The 25,253-nt window shown below is 43.8% G+C and overlaps 1 protein-coding gene across 3 annotated transcripts in view; it reads left to right on the forward strand.

The window, feature by feature from the left end:
- Window positions 1–25,253, forward strand: part of MED23 (mediator complex subunit 23) — a 467,463-nt gene that overhangs the window by 153,533 nt on the left and 288,677 nt on the right. For all 3 annotated transcript variants that reach the window (XM_085611580.1, XM_085611579.1, XM_085611581.1), the window contains 2 exons: window positions 13,581–13,781; window positions 24,689–24,832. In XM_085611580.1, the coding sequence (XP_085467706.1) occupies window positions 13,581–13,781; window positions 24,689–24,832 (345 nt within the window). The remainder of the gene's footprint in view (window positions 1–13,580; window positions 13,782–24,688; window positions 24,833–25,253) is intronic.

Here is a 25,253-nt window from a genome sequence, read left to right on the forward strand (position 1 = left end):
CTTCTAAGATGCCCTCTGGGGTGCTTAGTACATTAAATCCTACACTGGCATCAGTGTGGGTTCAATGTGCTGAGAAGTTTGATACCAAACTTCCCAGGCTTCAGTGTTGCCAATATGGTGCTGTGGAGCTCGTGTTTGACAAGCTCTCAGCACCATGTATTCTTAAATGACAGCACTGCACTTACAGTGCCCAGGAATGGACCCGGGTACTGTAGGGGCACAGGGCTCCTGCTCCTGTGCCCACACCATAGGCGTAATGCACCCAGCTAGAGGGGTGGCTGACATATGCCTTGGCAGTGTAGGTGATGGGCATGGTACACAGTGATGTGTGCCATGTCGACTCTTTGTTTTGTCCTGCACCCAGACACTCAGCCTGCAAGGGCAGTGTGTGTGTGTAAGGGTACAGGGCCTCTGAGGGTGGCACAATGAGTGCTGCAGCCCTTAGAGGCCTTCCCTGGTCACAAGGCCCTGGGTACCTAGGGTACCATTTACTAGGGGCTGACATGTGGCTAGGGTTTGCCAATTTGGAGTTTGTGTGGTTTAAGGAAGGAACATAGGCCCTGGGCACCTGATTGGCAGGAACCCAGGGTACACTCAATCGAAGTACATTCAGCAATTTAGCAAAAAGTGGGGGCATACCATGCAAGAAAGATGGCACTTTCTCACACAACCCCCCCCCAAACGAAAGGTGATGAGACTAACCTTGTCCTATGGAGTCTTCATTGTCTAAGTGGAAGAACCTGGAAAGTCCATCTGCATTGGCATGGGCAGTCCCTGGTCTGTGTTCCACTTCAAAGTCCATTCCCTGTAGGGAGATGGACCACCTCAGTAGTTTTGGATTTTCCCCTTTCATCTGCATTAGCCATCTGAGAGGTCTGTGGTCAGTTTGAACTAGGAAGTGAGTGCCAAACAAGTATGGCCTCAGCTTCTTCAGGGACCAAACCACAGCAAAGGCCTCCCTCTCAATGGCACTCCAACGCTGCTCTCTAGGGAGTAGTCTTCTGCTTATAAAAGCAACAGGTTGGTCTTGGCCTTCATCATTGGTCTGGGATAGGACCGCTCCTATCCCTAGCTCAGAGGCATCAGTCTGCACTATGAACTGCTTGGCATAATCTGGAGCTTTTAGAATTGGTGCTGAGCACATTGCTTCTTTTAGGGTGTCAAAAGCCTTTTGACAACTAACTGTCCAGTTAACTTTCTTGGGCATTTTCTTGGAGGTGAGTTCTGTGAGGGGGGTCACAATGGACCCATACCCCTTCACAAACCTCCTGTAGTACCCAGTCAAGCCAAGGAATGCCCTGACTTGGGTCTGGGTTGTTGGAGCTATCCAGTCCATGATGGCCTGGATTTTGGGTTGTAAGGGCTGTACCTGGCCTCCACCTACAAGGTGGCCCAAGTACACCACAGTGCCCTGCCCTATCTGGCATTTGGATGCTTTGATAGTGAGACCTGCACTCTGCAGAGCCTCTAAAACCTTCCCAAGGTGGATCAGGTGATCCTGCCAGGTGGAGCTAAAGACAGCAATATCATCAAGATAAGCTGCACTAAAGGACTCCAACCCAGCCAGGACATGGTTCACCAACCTCTGGAAGGTGGCAGGGGCATTCTTTAACCCAAAGGGCATCACAGTAAACTGATAATGCCCATCAGGGGTGGAGAATGCTGTCTTTTCTTTTGCTCCTGGGGCCATGCCAATCTGCCAGTACCCTGCAGTTAAGTCAAAGGTACTGAGAAATTTGGCAGCCCCCAATTTGTCTATCAGTTCATCTGCTCTTGGGATAGGGTGAGCATCTGTCTTGGTGACAGAGTTGAGCCCTCTATAGTCCACACAGAACCTCATCTCTCTCTTTTCACCCTGTTGATGAGGTTTGGGGACCAGAACCACTGGGCTAGCCCAGGGGCTCTCTGAAGGCTCAATGACCCCTAACTCCAGCATCTTGCTGACCTCAGCTTTGATGCTTTCCTTGACTTGATCTGACTGTCGATAGATTTTGTTCTTGACAGGTGCACTGTCACCAGTGTCCACATCATGGGTACACCAGCTTGTCAGACCAGGGGTCAGGGAAAAGAGGCTGGCATATTGTTGCAAGACTTGCTTGCAGTCAGTCTGCTGTTGGGCAGAGAGGGTGTCTGAGAAAATCACACCATCTACTGACCCATCTTTTGGGCTGTAGGATAGGAGGTCAGGGAGTGGCTCACTCTCTGCTTCCTGTCCTTCATCAGTCACCATCAGCATGGTGATGTCAGCCCTATCATTGTAGAGTTTAAGGCGGTTCACATGGATGACCCTTTTGGGTGTCCTGCTAGTGCCCAGGTCAACTAGATAGGTGACCTCACTCTTTCTCTCTAGGATAGGGTAAGGGCCACTCCATTTGTCTTGGAGAGCCCTTGGTGCCACTGGCTCCAAAACCCACACCTGTTGCCCTGGTTGAAATTCAACCAGTGCAGCTTTTTGGTCATACCAGTGCTTCTGGAGCTCCTGGCTGGCCTCAAGGTTCTTGGATGCTTTTTCCATATACTCAGCCATTCTGGACCTTAGGCCAAGTACATAGTCCACTATGTCCTGTTTGGGTTCTTGAAGAGGCCTCTCCCAGCCCTCCTTTACAAGACACAGTGGTCCCCTTACAGGATGACCAAACAGAAGTTCAAAGGGTGAGAAACCTACTCCCTTCTGTGGCACTTCCCTGTAGGCGAAAAGCAAGCATGGTAATAGGACATCCCACCTCCTTTTGAGTTTCTCAGGGAGTCCCATGATCATACCTTTCAATGTCTTGTTGAACCTCTCAACAAGGCCATTGGTTTGTGGGTGGTAGGGTGTAGTAAACTTGTACTGCACTCCACACTCTTTCCACATGTGTGTTAGGTAAGCAGACATGAAGTTGGAACCTCTGTCTGAAACCACCTCCTTAGGAAAACCCACCCTGGTGAAGACACCCAGGAGGGCCTTGGCTACTGCAGGAGCTGTAGTAGTCCTAAGTGGAATTGCTTCAGGGTACCTAGTAGCATGATCCACTACTACTAGAATGAATTTGTTCCCTGAGGCTGTGGGAGGTTCGAGTGGACCCACAATGTCCACACCTACCCTTTCAAAGGGGACCCCCACCACTGGTAGTGGAATGAGGGGGGCCTTTGGGTGGCCACCTGTCTTGCCACTGGCCTGACAGGTAACACAGGAGCTGACAAACTCCTTCACCTTTTGGTGCATCTGGGGCCAGTAAAAGTGACTCACTAACCTTTCCCAAGTTTTGGATTGCCCCAGATGTCCAGCTAGGGGGATGTCATGAGCCAAAGTTAGGAGGAACTCCCTGTACTTCTGTGGCACTACCACCCTCCTGGTGGCTCCAGGAGTGGGGTCTCTTGCCTCAGCATACAGTAATCCCTCTTCCCAATAAGCTCTGTGGGTACCACTGACATCTCCCCTGGCTTCTGAAGCAGCTTGTTGTCTCAGGCTTTCAAGAGTGGGACAGTCTCGCTGACCCTGGCACAGCTCTTCCCTAGAGGGTCCCCCTGGGCCCAAGAGTTCAACCTGGTAAGGGTCAAGCTCCATGGACTCAGTTCCCTCAGAGGTATCTACATCCTCTCCAGGGGGAGAGGGGTTCTGAGTGTTTGGCTGTACAGAAGCTGGTCCCCCAGTCTTCTTGTCCTTCCTCTTGGTTGGTTGGGCCATTATTCCAGGCTCCAAACCTACTTTTTCACCCTTCCTCTTGCTCTGTGCTCTGGTTTGCACACACACCAATTCAGGGATGCCCAGCATGGCTGCATGGGCCTTTAACTCAACCTCAGCCCAGGCTGAGGTTTCCAGATCATTTCCAAGCAGACATGCAGCTGGCAACTTTGGAGAGACCACTACCTGTTTCAGGCCAGTAACCCCCCCCCAGCCTAATGTTACCATGGCCATGGGATGACTAGTGGTGACACTGTCAGCGTTGGTGACTGGGTAAGACTTCCCAATCAAGTATTGCTCAGGGGAAACCAGTGTGTCTTTCACCATAGTGACACTGGCACCTGTATCCCTCAGAGCTTCTACCCTAGTTCCATTCACCCAGGGGTACTGTAAGTATTTCTTCAAGTTGGGGGGCCACACAGCCACAGTGGCAAACTCCACTTCTCCCAAGGAGACTAAACTTGCTTCAGTGTGTTCCCAGATTTGCTCAGGGTACACCTCTGATCCCATTTGTATACTTGCTGCCCCAGGAGTGGCTGTACTGGGTGCCTTAGGGGCTTTGTTTTGGGGGCAAGATACAGTTAGGTGTCCCTGCTTCTTACAGGTATTACAAAAGGCCTTTAAGGGATCAAAGTTCTTCCCCCTATATGGTTGGGGCACATAGGGAGTAGTTTGGGTCCCACCCACCTGAACAGGTTTTTGGGGCCCTTTGGAAGACTCAGACTTTTTATCTTGGGGATTCTCACCACCTTTCCCCTGGGGAGGTTTTGTGACCACCTTCTTTTGGTCACCCCCAGTGGTTGTCTTGGTCACCCTAGTCTTGACCCAGTGGTCCGCCTTCTTTCCCAATTCTTGGGGAGAAATTAGACCTAGGTCTACCAAATGCTGATGCAACTTTTCATTTGTGCAGTTACTCAAAATATGTTCCTTCATGAATAAATTGTACAATCCAGTAAAATCCTGCACACCATGTCCAGCTAACCAACCATCCAGTGTCTTCACTGAGAAATCTACAAAATCAATCCAGGACTGGGTCTGGGTTTTGTGAGCCCCCCTGAACCTAATTCTATACTCCTCAGTGGTGAATCCAAATCCCTCAATCAGAGCTTTCTTCATGAGGTCATAGGATCCTGCTTCTGGCCCAGAGAGGGTCAGAAGCCTGTCCCTGCAGTTACCAGAGAACAGTTCCCACAGGAGTGCCCCCCAGAGAGGTTTCTTTATTTTCCTGATATCACAAGCCCTCTCAAAGGCTGTGAACCATTTGGTGATATCATCACCTTCCTCAAATTTAGGGACAATCCCTTTGGGGATTTTAAGGTCAGAAGTTTCCTCCCTATCCTTGTTTTTATTATTGCTGCCACCATTGATGGGTGCTAAACCCATCTCTCTCCTTTCCTTTTCTATAGCCAGCAGCCTGGACTCTAGATCTATTCTTTTGGCCAGCCTCACAAGGCTGTCCTCTTCACTGGGGGGTCCCCCAGTGTTGTCTCTGGGACCAGAGCCACCTGTGTGGTCTCTAGGTGCCCAGATGCTATGTCTTGAGTTGGAGGGTATGGGTGCCATCTCCTCCCTAGGGAATAGTATGGGGAGGTTGCTGTCCTCCTCCCCTGTTTCCCTTTCCTCATCTGACTGGCCATCACCATGTTCAGATGGGTGGTCTTTAGCATACTCAGCCAGGAGCTCCTGGAGCCCTTGTTTGGATGGATGCTGACCCATTTGTAAATTTTTGAGTTTACATAAGGACCTCAATTCCTTGAAAGACAAGTGTAAGTAAGGTGTGAGGTCGAGCTCCTCCACCAGGTCCATGTTATTATTATCACTAATAGCTGGGTTTGTTTGAGACATTCTAACCTGACAGTTCTAACCCTCTACCCTGACTATAGTGACTTTTATTTTTCTAAAATTCTACTGGGACTTAAGCAAGGCCCTAGCAAGACTTTTAGTAATTTTGGAAAAACCAATCAGAATTCTAAAGGCAATTTTTAAGAGTTCTGTCGTGTGATCAGATGGTAACCAAGTAGTCCAACAAATGCAAGTTTGTATCCCACCGCTGATCCACCAATGTGAGAAAGTGGCTCTGTATATACTGTTCCCTAATAGGTACAGGGTGTACAGAGTCCACAGTCCCCCAGAGGCTGATAGAGGTCAAAGTTAGGTATGACCTTACTCTCAAAAGTGGTAGCTTGGTCGAGCAGTAAGGCAGTACCAGAGGACAGTGTAAAGCATTTATTGTACACACTCAGTCAGCAAATGGTTTCACACACTCAATAACTGAACTCTAGGCCAATGATTTGTATATATAAAATATATGCTTGTTTTATTTTTAGAACCACAAGGGGGTAAAAATATACTTTCTCAGAATGAGAGGTTGAATATAAATACTTTTGTTTCAAGCAATAAATTTGTAAAACAGTCACAGTTGGTTGCAATAAACAATCCTATTTCCTAAACATAACAATGCATTGAGCTCAATGGTAAATTCAGGTTATTTGTAATAAATTACTTTTCAGATTACTTTTGGAATTCCAGGTCTGGATCCTAGAACCAGCCTGGGGGCAGTATTCAGAATCAAGTGATGAAAGTCGACTTAATAACTGTAATGATTTTTAGATAATATTTAGCTATTTCAAAAGTTAGCACTTAGAAAATATTTCACAGAAAACATTCAATGGATCTCTATGGCAAGAAATTCAAATTGCAGGTAGAGTACTTTATCGTTACTTTAGTAATCCAGGACTGGGTGCCTAGACCCAGGACTGGGGTCCTTATCAAAAGCAGGTAAGTAATTTCGTTTGCAGAAATGGTACGATTTTAAAAGAATATTTCAAATTTGCAAAAGTAGACACTTAGAAGAAATTTCACAGAAAAGCAGACAATGGTTTCCTATGGGAGAAAAATGAGTTAGAAGTAAGTATAGTTGTGAACACTTTTCAGAGTCAGGGCTGGGCACCAAGATCCAGCACTGGGAGCTCACCTAGGAGCAGGTGAGTAAATTCGTTTTTGTCACTTGGCTGATTTTTGGTGAATTTTTGCAGTTTTGAAAAGTTCACACTTAGAAGATTTTTGAAGAAAAAGCCAGTCAATGTTACTCTATGAGGAAAATGAAGTTAGCGGTTTAAGGGTAAGTACTCGACTGGTAATGTTGAAATTCCGGGCATGGACTCAGGGGTCCCCCAGTGTCAGGTAAGTACAGTTGGTTCACCCTCAGCGGTTTCAGGACGGCCGGGTGCAGAGAGAGTTGGGCCCAATGTTATCCTATGAGGGATAGGGGGGCCTTGGTTGGTGGCTGCTGTCTGGCAAGCCACGCGGCTGTGGGAGCTGGGCTCCTGGTCACTTACTCAGGGCAAGTGGGGAAGTAGGTTAGAGTAGAGAGGGCACTGCCAGGGCCACTCGGGCGGCTGGGTGCAGGGTGCTTTTGAGCCTTAGGGCGCTCAATGGAAATCAATGGGAATGTTCCGGTTTGGAAAGAGGCTGCAGGCTCGGGGACGAGGATGTTTCAGGTGCCACCACCACTTCGAGAGGTAAGTTGGGTAGTTGTAGGTTAGGTGGGTACCCCGGGATTGGGCACAGGGGGTCGCAGGGCGCCGGGTGCAGGGGTGCCTTTTGACGTCGGGAATCTTACCCTCTGGTTGATCGCGGCTGGGGTGGCACTTGGTTCTGAGGCTGCAGGCTTCTTCCGGGATGTCGAGGGGGGTCCTTGGGTGCCGGACTCGGGGTCACAGTCGCCGTGGGGTCGTCCTCAGGGTCTTTGTCCACTCCGGCACTGGCCAGGCTTGGCTGGTGCAGAGTGTGTTGGGTCCGCGGTCCCGGGCTGGTGCCAGGGATAGCAAGTAGGTTTCTTGAGTAGAGCCTCTACTCGTGGGAGTCCCAGGGGCTTAGAGCTAAAGGGTAGCCAGGTCCTCCGGGGTTGGTGAGGTTGCTGGCCACGTGGGATGCCGCGCTGGTGCAGGTTCGAGAGTCGACGGGCCGGTAGGGCTGGGGCCAAAGCAGTTGGTGTCTTCTTCTCTTTTTAGCAGCTGCAGGGCAGGTCTTTGTTCTTCTTGCTCTTCTTGTCGTTTTTCTATCTGGAATCTGAGGAAGGAAGGTTCAGGGGGCCCCTAAATACTAGATTTGGGGGCGTTACAGGTAGGTGAAGGCCAGGGACCAATGGGTCCTTGTCCTGGGGTGGGTACACCCCCTATCCTGCCTCTCTCCTGTGGGAGGGGGGCAGTAGCCTAATCCTGATAGGGTAGGGCCTCCCATCTTCAAGATGGCGAGAGCCCGGAGATGTGCTTCACCTCGCCTCCCCCACCTGAGGGGTGGGGTGGGCAGGCTGGCACATCCCCTGTCCTTGTATGGGGTTTCCGGCCAAGCTTCCCGCCAGAGTGGGGGGTTGCAGTGGCCTGGGGAAACTCCAACTGGCGGCATGCCTTTGAAGCTTCCCTTTGCTCATCCTGGGGGAGGAGATTTCTCACCTCACCCAGGATGTGCATTGTTGCAGGCCCGGGAGAGCAGGGGCTCTCCCACCCAGGGGTCCAGCAACGTGTCTGCTGTGTGGCAGCCTGGGCAGCCTCAGAGCAGACGTGGATTGCAAGTTAGCTGTAAGGGGGCATCTTCTAAGATGCCCTCTGGGGTGCTTAGTACATTAAATCCTACACTGGCATCAGTGTGGGTTCAATGTGCTGAGAAGTTTGATACCAAACTTCCCAGGCTTCAGTGTTGCCAATATGGTGCTGTGGAGCTCGTGTTTGACAAGCTCTCAGCACCATGTATTCTTAAATGACAGCACTGCACTTACAGTGCCCAGGAATGGACCCGGGTACTGTAGGGGCACAGGGCTCCTGCTCCTGTGCCCACACCATAGGCGTAATGCACCCAGCTAGAGGGGTGGCTGACATATGCCTTGGCAGTGTAGGTGATGGGCATGGTACACAGTGATGTGTGCCATGTCGACTCTTTGTTTTGTCCTGCACCCAGGCACTCAGCCTGCAAGGGCAGTGTGTGTGTGTAAGGGTACAGGGCCTCTGAGGGTGGCACAATGAGTGCTGCAGCCCTTAGAGGCCTTCCCTGGTCACAAGGCCCTGGGTACCTAGGGTACCATTTACTAGGGGCTGACATGTGGCTAGGGTTTGCCAATTTGGAGTTTGTGTGGTTTAAGGAAGGAACATAGGCCCTGGGCACCTGATTGGCAGGAACCCAGGGTACACTCAATCGAAGTACATTCAGCAATTTAGCAAAAAGTGGGGGCATACCATGCAAGAAAGATGGCACTTTCTCACAGGCCCTGCCATCTTGTTCCCCTTTGTAGTGCCTTACGTCCCTTCCAGAGCCCTTCGTTCCGGCTCACTGCACTTAGCAACTCCAACAAAGGTTATCAAAGCCCGTTGGGGCGGTCGCTCTTTCTCACACTCTGCCGCCAAACTATGGAATTCCCTTCCTGTGAGTATTAGACAGATCAACAATAGGATGGCATTCAGGAAAGTCCTAAAAACCCATTTGTTTGCGAAAGCGTGCTAATGTACCTTTGAGCTCGTGATAGTAATTGCTGAAGCGCGACGAGGCCTCCGGGTAGTTACGCGCTATATAAATATAATTTTTAATTTAATTTAATTAATACTCCTTCAAGAAGGGTTGGCACAAACATATAACCAGAAGAAAAAAGCACCTGCTCGTGCAGAGAACAGTACATTAGCAGGAAGCTATTTGAGGGTTCCTTTTATGAATCCTCTGAAAAGTAGCCCTTGTCAATATCCATTTCCTAGAAAGATTTCATCAGCCGCACCCGGCGTAGGGGTGGTACACAGCTGTTGGTCTTCCTGAGTGGAGGTAGGCATGCAGTCATCTGTGGTACAGTATTGAGCGCAGATTCCAGTTTCTTGAAGAGATTAGTGTCCCCAAATGGGCCCCTCTTTATAGCTTTGCGTGTTGAATGTTGAAGGAGGTGAATCCTCTCTCTCTCTGCTTCGTGGGGTGGCAAGGGCATAGTCACAGGTAGCTGGTACAAATGTTTGCTCAAGGGCTTCATTGTCGCACAAACTACTTTGCACACTGACCGTTACACAATTTAATTTATGGTATAAGAAAACTAGGCCCCCATGTATTCCACTTGTATATAAGATGCTGTGCCTGTAATGTCAACCATATTCTAATGTACCTTTTGATGCACTAAAGACCAGAAAGAAAATCGATTCAGGAAATCACTGCAGAAAAGTGTAAGAGTGTTGCTTAACCAGCAAACTCTGGAAAAACCCCTGCCTAGCGTAGACATTGAAGTGTATGGAGAAAAGGATATGACATCAGAATGAAGAAAAAGCTAAATTAACCGAGACCCCTGCTGGCCGTCTAGTATGAACTTGTATCCAATGCTCTGAGTTTTGAGCAGGGCAGCCATCTGTGTCTGGGATGGACAGGGCAATGACAGGTAGCAAGTTGAGGTTGTGCTGTGAGGACAGAGGGAAGACCAGCTGCTCATTATCACAAACAATTTGCAATCTGGAGGGCAAGTCATAACTTTACCTTGGTCAGAGGTACTTAACTGGCTGCTGAGCAGGGAAACTCGCACATGGTTGTCGTTGATTTAAAAAAAATATATAATCATAATATAGGACTCTGAGGCTCTCATTTGGTTTATTTCACCTGTGATTTTCAGATTTAATCCCATAGTGGCCATGGGATTTGTGATTCTGTTTGTATTCTTTATTGGCTGCTGTTTCATTCATGATAATGGAACTAAAGAACAATCCTCCCCTCTGGTCCTGCCATAGATCTTGATCTAAATGGAAGAGGTGTTGTGCTGATAGTTTCCTATTTGGCGATCTTAAACAACAGGGAATGCAAGAACATATATATTTTTTTTAATTAATAAGACCTCTCAAAACATTTATCAACATGACTTATTGGTCCTGCTAGGTATTTTCAAAGATATTGCACTTTGAGGAGCACCAATTCAGAAATGTCATTTGGTGAAAACCTCTTAGATGGGTTACCTTCCAACCACTGATTCCATTGCTATTTACTTAAGGCTTACATATACTTGAATGTGTGCCTACACCACCTGTTGAGAGCAGTAATAAAATACGTATGAATGCTTTTATTTAGGTGCCTTTTTGCAGTCTACCCAAACCAGTGCCTGCCTTGCGTGTTATGGTTTATAAAATATTCAAGGTACTGACCCCTATACTTGGGAACCTGGGCGAAACATAATCTAGTATGAAGGGGTTTCTTTGGGTAAATTTAATGGAAGTTTATAGATGGGAGGTGCAAACAAATTAAACACAATAGATAATTATAAGGTTCAGTCAGAAAACCTGTATAGTAGTGATAGTACAGATGCAAAGAGAGGCAGTACAACTCTGTAAAAAAAGAAAAAAGTAACTTTTTTTATTTGGTATATATTTTAAATTCAACATCAAACAGTGAAACAGGCAAAGGTGCAAATCTGGTATAGTGGGTTAGCAGTGTAGTGCTACTTGTGACCAAAACGTGTAAGCAGTGATCTGCATATGAATGGATGGTAATTTATTGAAAGTAGTCCAGAACTGCTTAGTAATGTTGACGTACGATTTGCCCCCGACATAGAACTTTAAAGGGGGGCCTTGTCAGTAAAAAGGATGATCATCACTGGGACTGTTACTCTGCTGCAGCGTAAACTCCATGTGGTTGATTTTTTTTTTTCTTCACTGCAGGCTTCCTAGGATTCTGTCATTGCTCTCAAGGATTTAATTGATTGAACCTTCTAATTATCAAATGTGTTTTTTCTTTTTTGCCCAGTAAAATTGCAATCGTTGTACCTTCGATTTATAAACCTCACTTAAATTATCCTAAAGGAATCCTTTGTTCTATATTGTGTACCACAGTAGCAGACAGATCAGTTAGAATACTACCCATTTAGTAGATATTCTGTAAACTGTAAAAAAAAGATTTTTTGAAATTTTTCAATCACAGGACTTAATTCAGAAACCTTTTTTTCCTGATTCCTCAATTCATTTAAATCTTGGAATGGCAAAAACCAAACCCTCCACCATAAATACATTTTGTTATTTATCCATATTTTCAGACCATTTCTGTAGCTTTTTTCTGATATATTGCTAAAAATTGATAATGTGCAACTTGCATATATCATCTATCAGTTCAGACGGGGTGCTACTAATATAGCCCTAACAAGTGCATTATTTGCCATCATTTAGACAGCTTTTTTTTTATCACCATGAATTTGCTTGGTAAGCTACAGAGAAAATGTTGCAGACTATTTAACAACACCTTTCCAATACAGATTTGCCCTTATTTCTCAACATGTTTTTAGGTAGGTTTTTTAGTTTTTTTGTTTTTGTTTCGGTGTAGTCGCCAATACATTTTTCACTTTGGGAACTTGCCAAAACGGTTTTCTTTATCAACACAAATAGTATGATTAGGTCAAAATATTTTGAATGATGCTGCAGAAAGGATGCCATGTTTACTCTTAATGCGTGAGATGTGGCATGTCTGCATGTTCTGACTTGTCTATTTCCACTTGGTATACTAACTTGCACGGTTTAAAAATATAAACTATGGTTTGTGGCCAGTTCGCTGTACACCAGTTTTCTTGGACATTTCTGTAAAAAGAAGAGAAGCACGTGCAGCCTCTTTGCCATTGTGCTGGACAAGGTTCACAAACTCTCTGGACTAGTGAATTTCAAGCCCTGGTCACCGTAGAGTCTTGCATGTTGAAATCTAACTAAGCCCATAGTCTTTGTCTTTTGTGTTTTGCTGCATAATCATCAGTGACGTTTAGATGAAAATAAGTGTTCACTGCTAGTGGTGTTTGTTACTCCTGTTGTAAGGCTGGTGTAATCATGGTGTATTCTTGGAAGAGGTGAACCAACAGTTTTTCTTTGCTCTTTTGCAGCATGCCTTATGAAAGCGCATCACGTGATGTAGCTTTCTACTATTTTACGCTGGCAAAGAGTGGGGGTGCTGTTCATTTGATCTTTTCCCCATTCATTTTTGTATCTTTCTTTTAACAAGGATGACATCCCTTTTTCCTGGCAAAGTTAAACAACCAGCATCTCCTAAGGTTAGAAGTTGTGTGTCTCTCGATTTATAAACATACATGCATTAATAGCGTCAGAGTCTGTTACTACCAGGATCACTACAATATTTTAGAAATTCAAGTAAAGGCAGCATGTCTCTGATTATAGGTCTCTATCAGATGAATTGAAATGTAACATTTTTGCCTGTAGAAAGGGACCCAAACCATCTAAACTTTCTGGTGTTGAAGAGCATCTTGTCTTTTTTGTTTTATTATTTTTCTCACACAGCTCACCCCCCATGAAAGCTGCATTATGGTGAGGAGTGGAACTCTTGACCTGGTGCTACATACTTTGTTTGCACTTTTGATCCGGTTATGATCATAAAGGTCCCAGTCTGAAGTTGGCTTAGCCAAGTGTCCCTTATGTAACTAATAATAAAATTCCTACTTCACTTGCAACATGTATTTCCTTTTCACCTAAGATGTCCTGCAGTTCCCAGATTCCCTTATCTTCCTCTCAAATGGTTGTGGAGGTCTATGCAAATTACAACCAGCAGTGATGCATATGTTACTCCTGCTTTTTAATAATGTCATTGGTAAATTCCGATTAACTTGCCAATGTACTCTTGTCAGTTGGTGATTCTTAAATCCCCACTATTAAGATGAAAAAGGAGCTTACCTTCCTGCATTTGTGAAGCTGCAGTTTACAGATCAGCAGCTTCATGTTTCCTATTCTTTCTCTTTTGCATGTGCTAAATACTGTCGGACTTTCCCAAATGCAGCATGGTGCAGCTCTGATGGATGCCATCCTTTGAACTTCTAGAGTTCAAATTTCATTTCATGCTTCTCTGCTTTGTGTGTGAAGATGTCATTCGGGAAGACGCCTGATGCAAAGCTTTTGGAATACTGTATTTGATCTCTGCCTTACAGCACAAGCAGCGCTGCCCTGTGCTGGAGGACCAGCTGGTCGATCTGGTGGTCTATGCCATGGAACGCTCAGAGACCGAGGAGAAATTTGACGACGGGGGCACCAGCCAGCTTCTGTGGCAGCACCTATCCAGCCAGCTCATTTTCTTTGTGCTCTTTCAGTTTGCCAGCTTTCCTCACATGGTCCTGTCACTTCATCAAAAGGTATACGTTGCATGTGTGCATTGCCATATTACCATTCCCTGTGATGGACACCTAAAGTTAGTGTCAGCGAGGAGGTAGGGTTTTGTATGTCTATCTGTTAACCTGCTGAGCATACGTTGGCTGTGCTAATTTGCAGCAGCCTCGTCATTGCAATATTTCTTACCTTTACTTGCATATGAATCTTTAGAGAAAAAAGTATGTTAACTTTCATTCTTAGTCCAGCATAGAGGCATGATACCATGAGCAGGTTTATTGGTGAACTACACCGTAATGTTTTTTAAATGTATATAGTACTGAACAGACCGCCTTATTGTTGCCATAGTAACTTTTCTTTTTCCTAAAGCTTTTGTGATATTTAAGAAAAATCTTAAAATCAACTGATAAGACTGCTGCTCCAAACAAAATGTTAAATGAAAATGGACCCTGTAACTCTCTAATAGAATAGAGTGAAAATATTTAGAGGTACTGAGTATCAAAAAGGAGTTTCTTTAAAAGTAGGAAGAGACTCCAAATATGTAAGTAGTTGATACGAACATGTCGGAAATTTAGTTGCTAGATTCCGCAGAATTTGGAAACAATATTGGGTTAATTTCACTTGCTGGTCTGTACATATGAATAGAGATCTATGTAAAACTGTTATAAGTGTATTACATTTATGTCACAAAAAGTACTTTTTTCACAAAAATTTAAAATTGTGTATTTATGCTGCCAGGTAACTGACACAGAAGATGCAATCTAGGATATTTCCCTAAGTGAACTAGAAAGGGTGATAGACTGGCACAGTAATTACAAGATGCAGTACAGTAGCAGTACAAAGGATTACAAGATTAAATACGTGTTTTTTCAATATCTCGATTAAACAATAATACACAAAAAGCATCCACTGGTGAGTGGGTGGTGTTAATGAGGTCTTTATTCTGTCATTCTAGTTGGTAAGCCAAGTCCATCTCAAGACATTGACAAGAGCGTGTTCTTCATAATCAGTTATAACCTGCTGTGTCTCTGATGTCGGGGACAAACCAGACAGACCAAATTAGTTGGTTGATAGTTGTAACATTCATAGATCCATAGTAGTGTTTCAGCAGTGCCCCGACACCTATAGTGTGTCACTGCTATATAACTAAAATATAGAATGAGGTAAGAACATTGATTGTAGTAATTTTTCTATTACCACTGAGTATGTATTTGAATGTTCACCTGATCAATACCCAAGAGCCTTTGTATGACTTCTAATGGTTAATTGTCATCAATTTTAACTCAACTCAAGAACTGCTTTTACTGTAACCTGTAAACCTCGAATACAAAAATATATTGTTGCTCTTCTACTATCTAGGCAGTCTCACTTGCTGCCTGCACTGAAAATTAACTTTCTTAACATTGATTTCTGAGTCAGTCATCTGTTCAGCATATATCTATCTATATATATGTATATATATATATATATATATATATATATGTGTGTGTAAATATGAAAACAAATATATATATATATGTGTGTATATATACACACGCACACATTTTTTTTATTCATTGCTATTCCTTGAGTTTATAGACTGATTAGACATAACACTTAAAAACATGACAATTCACATTAAAAATATTCAATTTAAAAGAACAGAATAAAATCAATCTATGTCCTAATCCAATTTAATTAATATAGGCTAGTATTTCTCTTATCAAAACCTAGAAAGTGTACAGTTAAATGTGTAAACACACCAAGACAAGCAAAAGCTGACAAATGCATAAACAAAAGTGCTTTCTGCTTTTTAAACTTATACTTCCTTATCACTGAATCATATGTCCCAAGCATAAGCTGAGTTTCAGATTAAATGATGTTGAATTTTTTCATTTTGAAATAAAAGCATCAGCTAGCCAATTGTCGACCTATGGCATCAGGCTTTTTTGCTTTTGCATATTCGTATTCAAGCTCGTTAGTTGAAGTCGGACAAAAGAGGGGTTATTTTGGAATTTAGACGTAAAATTAGATCCAGAGAGTGAAATATTTCTTCTAAAAATAAATGCACCTTCCACCACCATTCCCAAAACATATATTTCAAAGTACCCACTAGCAAACTGCAAAACTATTGATTATCAGATTAAAAAGGGACTCATTTAAACTTCATAGCAAGTGACCAATAGGAGCTGAAAATTGTTCCTTGTGCATACTTCAAAGATGACCTTTTCATAGAAACCTTCTGCAGCAAATTTCATCTTGTTCCTTGAGCAAATTATTCCCAGTACCTCATACCGTCTAAATCAAAGTCTTCACTCATCAATCTTTGTAAATGTCATTCCACAATCAACTAAAGATTTGTATAAGATAGCTGCAGAAATCATCAAACCCTGTAACATCTGAAACTAATTTGCAATATCAGCTGTACCACCTGAAATTATGGAATTAATGTCCCTAAACATGTCCTTCAGTATCTCCTAATGCCCTCTCTCTTTTTTAACCAGTTTATAATTCTAGTTTAGACATTCAAAATTGACTATTGGATTGACAGATCATGTGTGACGCAATATAAAAATAGCATTTACTACCCAGTTTTTTTCAAAACAGTTTTTAAGTTTTGCTGCAGGCATTGTTAAAATTGAAGCTTCCTTGTAGCAAGTAGTACATGTGCACCTATTTTCTGTTTTATCAACACTCTTCCATTTGATTTATGTCTAAGGAACAGGAGAAGGTACCATACCATTTATTTTTATTGATTAATTGATAAACATGAATTATGTGGCAACAGGCCTCAAACTAGATTCTCATATCAACACAACATGGACTTCACAGACGTTTTTCTACTGGACATGCAAGGCTTTCAAGCAGAAGGCCAAATGATAATTTTTCGGTTTTGGAAACCTAGAATCAATATTCTTGGTTTGGTCCAAAACCACACCGTTTGATAGCTTTACCATCTTTTGCACACTTTATGCAAAGGAGCTGAGAACTTTATGAATATTGTTCACATAATTAGTAGTTAATGATATCGGTAGGCCATTAATATCCTAGGTTTGGTGCATTTACGTTCTCCCAGAAGGTAAGCTTGAAAGGTGCTCATTGTTTAGAACTCGGTCTAAACTTCACTATTTTATATGTAATCCATTTGGAACTCCATGACCTCATCTCCACCGGCCTCCCAATTAATTTCAAATCACTAAAATTACATATGAAAGAAAAATGATACAGTTATCACGCAATTGGTAATGGGTTGGATAAAACAGCCTATTACTTGCATGAGTGTGCATTGAAAAAGCAAATCTATCTTATAAAAAGCCTTATCGATATCAATACTTTATTTATTTATTTATTTTTAAAGTCCTCATTTCACCATCTGCAACAGCAAAATTAACAGTAAGACCCCATTTCAACCTAGGCGCCCTGAGCTCATGTTATTGCCTATGCATTAGGCCGACCAGGCCAGCATCTTTTGTTCGAGGCTTGGTGTAATCATTGGAACTATGAAGCTTTAAATCAGCCTCATTTCCTTGCCCCAAAGGATCAATGGAGACCAGATGTTATTATCCTCATTGTCCAACATGCCCTGATCCAATCTTGCTGTGCCCAGTGCTACACCCAACCAGCTCTCATAAGACGGAGGTCTAGGATCCTTCCACAGCCTACAGATCTCTCTACGCGCTATCAAAATCAAACTAACAAATAATCCCACCTGCATCGTAGAGAGCTGCCTTATAAGGTCATTATCTAATCCAAAGATTACTTGAACCAAGTTAATATGGAGCTTAAATTTAAAAACGCCTTCCATAGCGGACTCCAAATTACGCCAAAAGTCTCCCATGTGTATACAATCATAGAAGATATGCATATCATCGGCCTCAACCAGGTTGCATCTGGGACACCTAGGAGATGGACAAGAAACAAATTTTGCAATCTTCTTAGGCGTATAATATAGTCTGTTAATCACGTAGAAATGATTTTTTTTTAAGAGAGGCTGGCTTTACAAACTTACATAAAAATTATACAAAGTATATAAACCAGCTGATGCATCTCCCGCTATAGTGGGACTCCAAACCAAATGAGGGGGGTGAAGCTCTTCATCCTCGGCATCTAATAGGCTCCTATACCAAAATCCGACCTCCTTTTTTCTTGAGTTTACATTCTGAAGTATAGTCTCTATCTCCCAATTTCCACCTATGAGCTCCTTCTCTGCTGAAAACCAGGAACATAATTGCAGATATTTGAATCTAGAAAAGGAGTCGCCTATTCTTGATCTTAACACCTCCCAGGGAAGAACTCCATCGGACGAAATGAGGTCTGACCAAATCCTGATTCATGCCGTTCTGATTGGGGAAGCCAGACTGTCTTTCAGACATACAGGTAGTCCCGGGGAGTCCCAAATTGGAGCAAAGTCCGAGTAGTATCTTATCCCCACTTCGTCTTGATTTTATACCACACATTAAGTGCGGATTTTAAAACCTTTAAGCGGACCTTCTTGAAAAACCTTGGCGCTCCAAATTTATACAGGAATCCGATGTCCCCACCCTCTAAATTAGCCATAGCCCACAAAATCCTCCCCCAATTAGTATCTGCAGGACTATAGAGAAGGCAACGTATATTTTTAAACTGGAAGGCAAAGGAATACAAAAGCACATCTGGAAGGGCTAATCCACCCTTTAGCAATCTTCGTTTTAGCTTCTTCCAAGATAATCTGGAGTTTTTATTAGCCCATATAAAGCTGCCTATATTACTTTGGATTTTTCCCAAAAGTTTTCCTGGGAACTCGAGAGGGATAGTGCTAAATAAATACGTCAGTTTAGGCAGGATTACCATTTTAACCAAATTTACACGGCTGTAGATGGTAAGAGGTAAATTCTGCCATTGAGAAAAAAGATGGTCAATTTCCTTAGCCGCTTTCCTCAAGTTAATCAGTGGAATACTGCATAAGTCCTGCACTATAGTTATCCCCAAATACCTAAATTCCGTACTGCTATTTTCAGGCCAATTATTGACACCCCAACACATTACCTCAGTCTTGGAGGAGTTAACCATATACCCAGAGTACAGACCAAATTCCTTCAGGGTAGCTTCTACCCTGGGAAGCACCTCCGCTGGGTTGTTGGTGTAAACCAACAAATCATCAGCGTAAAGGGCTAATTTGCACTTATACTCTAAAACTTGAAAGGGGGTGATTTGCATATCTAGTCTCAATGCTTGTGCAAGGGGTTCGCTATAGATATCGAACAATAAGGGTGAAATGGGGCACCCCTGTCGGTTACCCCTTTTTATACTAAAACTGGTTGTCAATAGACCATTTACAGGGCTCGACAAATCCACTCGCCCGCTCGCATTTGCGAGGGAGTATTGATGAGGACGAGCTATTTTTAGGTCCTACTCGCCCTTTCTGGCGAGTAGGAAGAGAAACTAGCTTTTGTCCTCTGTCTGTGAAAACGAAGCAAAAGTGACATGATAACAAGATTTAAAGGCATTTTTATTGCTCACAAAGGGAATGAGCAATAAAGATGCCTTTAAATCTTGTTATCTTGTCACTTTTGCTCTGTTTTCGGAGACGGAGGTCAAGTGGGTTAAAGTGAGGTCGAGGGGATTTTCCAAGGCACTAGACCTGCAGGACTAGTGTCATTTTTATGGATTTTTCGAGCCCTGATTTAAGAGAATGACTGCAGAGGCGCCCTCATAGCACTTAATGAGGGTTTGTATGAATATTACACCAAATACCATCATTTTTAAGGTTTTCCATAGGAAGGCCCAATTAACACGGTCAAACGCCTTGGCTGCGTCATATGCAGCCACAGCCAAGGGTTCTGACAGTGCCAATGCCAAATCAATGCTTCCTATCTGCTGTAGAGTTTGCTCCTGAATGAACCTGCCCGGGATAAACCCCTTTTGGTCGACATTAATCAACCGTGGGACTATCCTGACCAACCTCCCTGACAAAATGCTGGTAAAGATCTTATAATCCGCATTAAGCAGGGAGATTGGCCTGTAAGAGTCTGCCTTAAGAGGGTCCTTTCCCGGCTTCAGGACAAGTACTATTGTTGCCTCTTTCCACGAGGGGGGAACACTACCATCTGAACCATAGATGTAATTAAAAAGTTCATGAAGCCTAGGAACTAAAACCTCTTGGAGTACCTTATAGACTTCCCCCGGTAGAGCATCCGTCCCAGCAGCTTTATTATTCTTGATCTTCTTAATATGAAGTTTAATTTCCTCTTCTGTGATGGGATCATCTATCATATCGCGCCCTTCTGCTGTCAATATTGGTAAGGCCTTATTTTTTAACCATTCTCGAATATTATTGGGACTCAAAGATGTCTCCTCTCCATAAAGATTAGAAAACACAGAAAGGAGGCACCTTTGCATATCCTCTTGATTAGAAGAGGTTTCCCCCGTCTCGTTTATAATCAACTTATTGATGTTATTTTTTACTCGATCCGCCTTGACTTTCCTTGCCAGGGTAGCTCCAGCTTTTTCTCCATATTCATAATTTTCCATATTATGAACCGACCATTGTGCTTAACGTTTTGATCTAACTTTCCTCTATACTCCAATCGCAGATGCTCCAGGTCTCTAAGAGTTTGTGCCATGCTATCAGCTTGACAAGTCATCCTTACTCTTTCCAAATTGGATATCTCTTTTTCCAATTTATGGAATACTGACGCCTCTTCTCTATTCTTAGCACATATCAGACTATGTAACAGACCACGGATATGGGCCTTAAACGCGTCCCATACATAATCTAATGACGTCGAGCCCGTATTATCTAAAAAATTGTTAATAGTAGATGTTTTAATGGCACAAATTATTTCCGGGTTGGATAACATTACCCTTTTTAATGTCCACCTAGGGTTGAAGTTGGTCTTTGGCTTATTTCCTAGATATGAGAAAGCTATCGGGGTATGATCAGATAGAATGCTTGGGAGAGTTACAATATCCTCCAGATTCTCCAACCCCAATCTATCCATAAGGATGTAATCAATTCTAGAGGAGTGCCCATGTTTTTTACTAAAAAAGGTGAAACCTGGTTCTATTCCCTTCTTGGCCCTCCATGCATCTACCAATCCCAGCTCACAGATCATATTGGTCATTGCCCGGCGCGTACGCAGGGCCGCCACATAGTAACTACAATTCTACCTATCCTGAACTGGATTAAGAAGGACATTAAAATCCCCTCCAATTATAACTGGAATAGTAATATTTACCAATTCGGTCTGTACTCTGAGCAAACAAGCTGGGTCGTCAACATTTGGGCCGTAATAAGATGTTATAGCAATCTCGGTACCCCGGATATCTGCCAGCACCAAAATCTATCTGCCAGATTGATCTGTTAGTACGGACTTTATGGAGCCACCAGTTCCTACTCTAAATAGAACAGCTACTCCTTTATTATGTGTTGTCTGCTCAGAACAACAAAAAAAATTCAACCCATCTATATTTTCCAAAGACAACCTTACACTCAAGATTACTCAAGTGGGTCTCTTGTAAGAGGCACACTTGAGCTGAAGATTGTTCCAAAAAAGTCATAATCAACCTTTGTCTTCGCGGACATCGTAGCCCATTAACGTTCCACGATATGAACCCTATCCTAGCGGTCATTATGTCTGAGTCTTCTCTTCTCGCCCCCCCCATCCCCCCTTTAACTAAGCACCCCCTAAGGAACTTACTCTCTAAAAAATAAGAGAAGATGGAAAGAGGACTTATTTTTTTTTGTTTTCCCCCGCTGCTACCCCACCCGTGCTTCGCTTTCCCTCCACCCATCCCCCCACCCTCGTGCCTCCCACAATCCTTCAACCCCCTGGGGAACCCTACCTATTCTCTGGGCTTGCGCCCTTTGGCAGGGTCCACCCGACGTGTGGCTAAACAAAATTACAGGTTAAATATATGTTAATCCAGCCAGAACGGCGGCTATACTCATACTAAACTGTAGATTTCTCCTTTATCTTTTCACATTCTTCTTTGCCTTTCCTCCCTTTTTCTCTCTTCTCTTCTCTTCCCTCTCTACTTATTTATTAGTTAAATTAGAATTCCTACATCGACAAGCTTTGGTCCTCACTTCTCACTCCCACTACAACTCCCACCTTCTTTTCCAATCTTATCTATTAGGATATCAACTTCCTCAATTTGATTTAGGTTATACATATGATTGTTCCACATGATCCGCAGGGAATCTTAACTGTGTCTTAGCTCCTAATGAATTTAAAGTCGCCATCCTCTTGCCCAATTCCCCCTGCTTTGCGGCAGTGATACGGGAAACATCTGAGCGAATAAGGAATGAAAATGGACTGGACAAGGAAGCGCACTTCACATTACCAGCCTTCAGGGCCAAAGACAATATTTTCTCCTTAATGGCATACGTGAGAAAGTTCACCAAAATCTTCCTTGGATGCTCTTTTCCAGGTTTCCGCCTATAGGGGTCCCGATGGACCCTTTGAATATCAGCCATCAAATCCAGATTTTCCTCTGACAGATCTTTTAGAATTGTGGTTTTTAATAGGGAGACTACAAAGATCTTAATATCTTCCCCTTCCAGATCCTCGGGGACATTTAAAATCTTCAGATTATTTTTTCTAGAATGGTTTCCAAGACGCTCTATATCGTCCTTCAGCTCCCTGTTGTGCTGAACCAACTTATCCATCACTGCGGAAAAAGAAGATAAGGCTTCCTTGATCTTAGGGATTTCTGCCTCAAGGACATCCGTTCTTTGTGAGACCTCCTCCACTTTCTGTGCCAGTAATTCGCAGGAGGCCTGAATAGCTACCTGATTGGTCTCAGAAATTGTGAATCTCCTATCGATGTCTTCTTTAAGACCTAACGGGATTCCTGCTAGTGTCTCGGGCACCGATGATGTCGGAGGGGTAAAGGGGGTGGTCGATTGGGGGTCTAGTACAACGGATTTGGGAGCCTCTTCTCTCCTCACCGATACATTTCCACAGTCCTCTCCACCAGCTTCATCCTGATTCACCCCCTGATCTTCTAATACCGAAAAGCTATTTATTTACTCCACTGAGGGGTGTACGATTGTCCGCTGATCTTGTAATGCGCCCCCCCCCCCCTACCTCTGCATTGCTAGAAGAACTCAAAAAGAGCTGATCAGCAATACTGGGGAGGGCAGCTATAGGGACGGTGGGAGCGGTAGCCATATCCTGGTCCGATGTAGTAGTAGAAAGGACCTTATAGTAGGACTTCAATGAAGGTGTTATCCTAACACCAGTCCCCCCTCAAACCTTTTTTCTACCTCTTCCTTTCCCCGGGGGAGTAATATCCGCAGTCTGGCTTTTCTTTCTAGAAGCGGCCTTTATTTTTGTTATTGGAGGTGAAATTATAGGGGGTGTAGATAAAGCTGAAAGAATGTTCGAATCTCTATTGCGTAGGGTGTATCTGCTAACCGCCAGCTCAGGAATGAATACCACACTGCCACAGTCACTGCTCAGACCCCCACTGGCTTGCTTCACCGTGCAGCTCACTTGCATTAGGCTGTACTCATTAGTCCCGGTCACTGTTACATCAACCTCAGCACACTCTCCTAGGGATACTCGAACCCCGTCTCCTAGACCCCTCACCCACTTCTGGGCTGTCTGTACCACCCCACGATTCAAAACAAAATCCAGGTTTCCCGGGCTGCACAAAGCCCCCAAAGTAAGCTTTCCGGTCTCACCTTCACCTTCAAATATGTTGATTCCCGATCCAAGGGGGCCCCTTAGCTGACAAAAAACGAATTCCCTCGAAGAGGGTTGCCCAGACCTCCGCCACAGACTTCTCCGCCTCCACTGCCTGGCGGCGCCAAGGTCGCGGAACCACGGAGGCTCAGACACTGCTCCTGCCGTGGCGTCACACACCACCGAGTCTACTGTACCAGAATGCCCCGGGAGTGAAAGGAAAAGAAAAAAGAGAAGAAACCTTGAATCAGGTATTCGAAATAAACAGAATATCCTTCAGATATTATTTAAGACATGCAGATTATACAGGGAGAATGCTTAAAAATTACACCGTCCGCTTGCCGCTAATAACGCCACACATCGGGAGCTCCGCCACGGCCGTTAGCTTCCGACCGCCATGTTCCCCTCTCCCAACTTTTATTGGTTCCTAACAAGTTCTTCATCGATATCAATACTAAGAAGTGCCATTGGATTTGTCTCTTTATCACTCAAAGCGAAGCTTACATCAACTTTCCATATATTATTACTTGTAAGTCACCCTTTAGTATCACCAGACTGGGAAGGGTTACATATTTATTCCTAAATTGAGCGATGCTTCAGACCCTTTAAACCTCATCTGAACTTAAAGTTGTGCCTTTGTTCAACATTAAAGCACATTGCAACTATAGTGCTTCAATTTATCCTGAAACCCTTACTCTTATTCTAATAAAACGCTGTACATTGTAGGTATGCTGGCTTGACCCGAAGTTATTTGTGGAACAACAGTGTAATTAAGGTAAAAATCTAAAAATAGTAGTGGATGTCCCAATAATTAGAGTTATTATGGAAAATGGCTTTCCAAATAATCTGCTTGGTATTGACTGCAAAGTCCATCTGTGGGTAATGGCAGTTGTGACTACTAAGGACTAATACTTAGCATGTTGAGGCCTATAGTGGACTCCCAATGTTAAAACGTTGTGTTGCCTCAGTGCAGACAATTGGTGCTAGCCTCCTTACTGGACAGTACGACTTTGGCAGGACATGCCTCCATGCTGGATAATAGAATACTGATCGGACACAGGTTTGAGAAAGGAAGGTATGATTTAGCAAAGGGAAGAAAACTCATTGTAACGCTATGCTGGATGTAATTTTTGGTTAGACTTGACTCAATCCTTTACCACATCTGTCTGTCTGCCGCAATATGTTGGACCGAGTAAACGTCAAACTGGAGAAACTGTAAAGGAGGTAAAATAATATCCAGACTAATGTCCTGTATTTGTGTGCACTTAAATGTGTCTCTTCAGTTGGCAGGAAGAGGCCTCATCAAAGGCAGAGATCATTTGATGTGGGTTTTGCTACAGTTCATCTCGGGCAGCATCCAGAAGAATGCACTGGCTGACTTCCTTCCTGTCATGAAGCTCTTTGACCTATTGTACCCAGAAAAAGAAGTAAGCTTCCAACAATTTTTATTATGAAACGTAAACAAAATATTTGGAATAACGTCTATTGCAAATTTATTTGCCTGAAAATCTGCATCAATAGGGTGCGTTGTGTTGCCATTTTTTGTTGTTGTACTGCATGGACACTGTGATAGTATACATATGTTTATTCTAAAGGTCAGTTTGTTGCTTTTGAATAGTTCAAAGAAGTTACATGTTGCTTTCTCAACCTCCGGCCTCCATGATTTTTTCAGCTTTTCTTTACTGAGCCTTCAATGTCACTCCCATCCATTACTTGCTTGACCTATTCTTCTGCGTTTGAGAAAGGACTGGAGCACCTGCCGTAGTACCTGAAGGGAAGCAGAGTACACCCATAGCTTTTGCCTATGCCTCACTTGCCCTTGTATGCATGGACTTCACTTCCCAGACG

The sequence above is a fragment of the Triturus cristatus genome, chromosome 6, assembly GCF_964204655.1.
Source record: "Triturus cristatus chromosome 6, aTriCri1.1, whole genome shotgun sequence".
Taxonomy (NCBI): domain Eukaryota; kingdom Metazoa; phylum Chordata; class Amphibia; order Caudata; family Salamandridae; genus Triturus; species Triturus cristatus.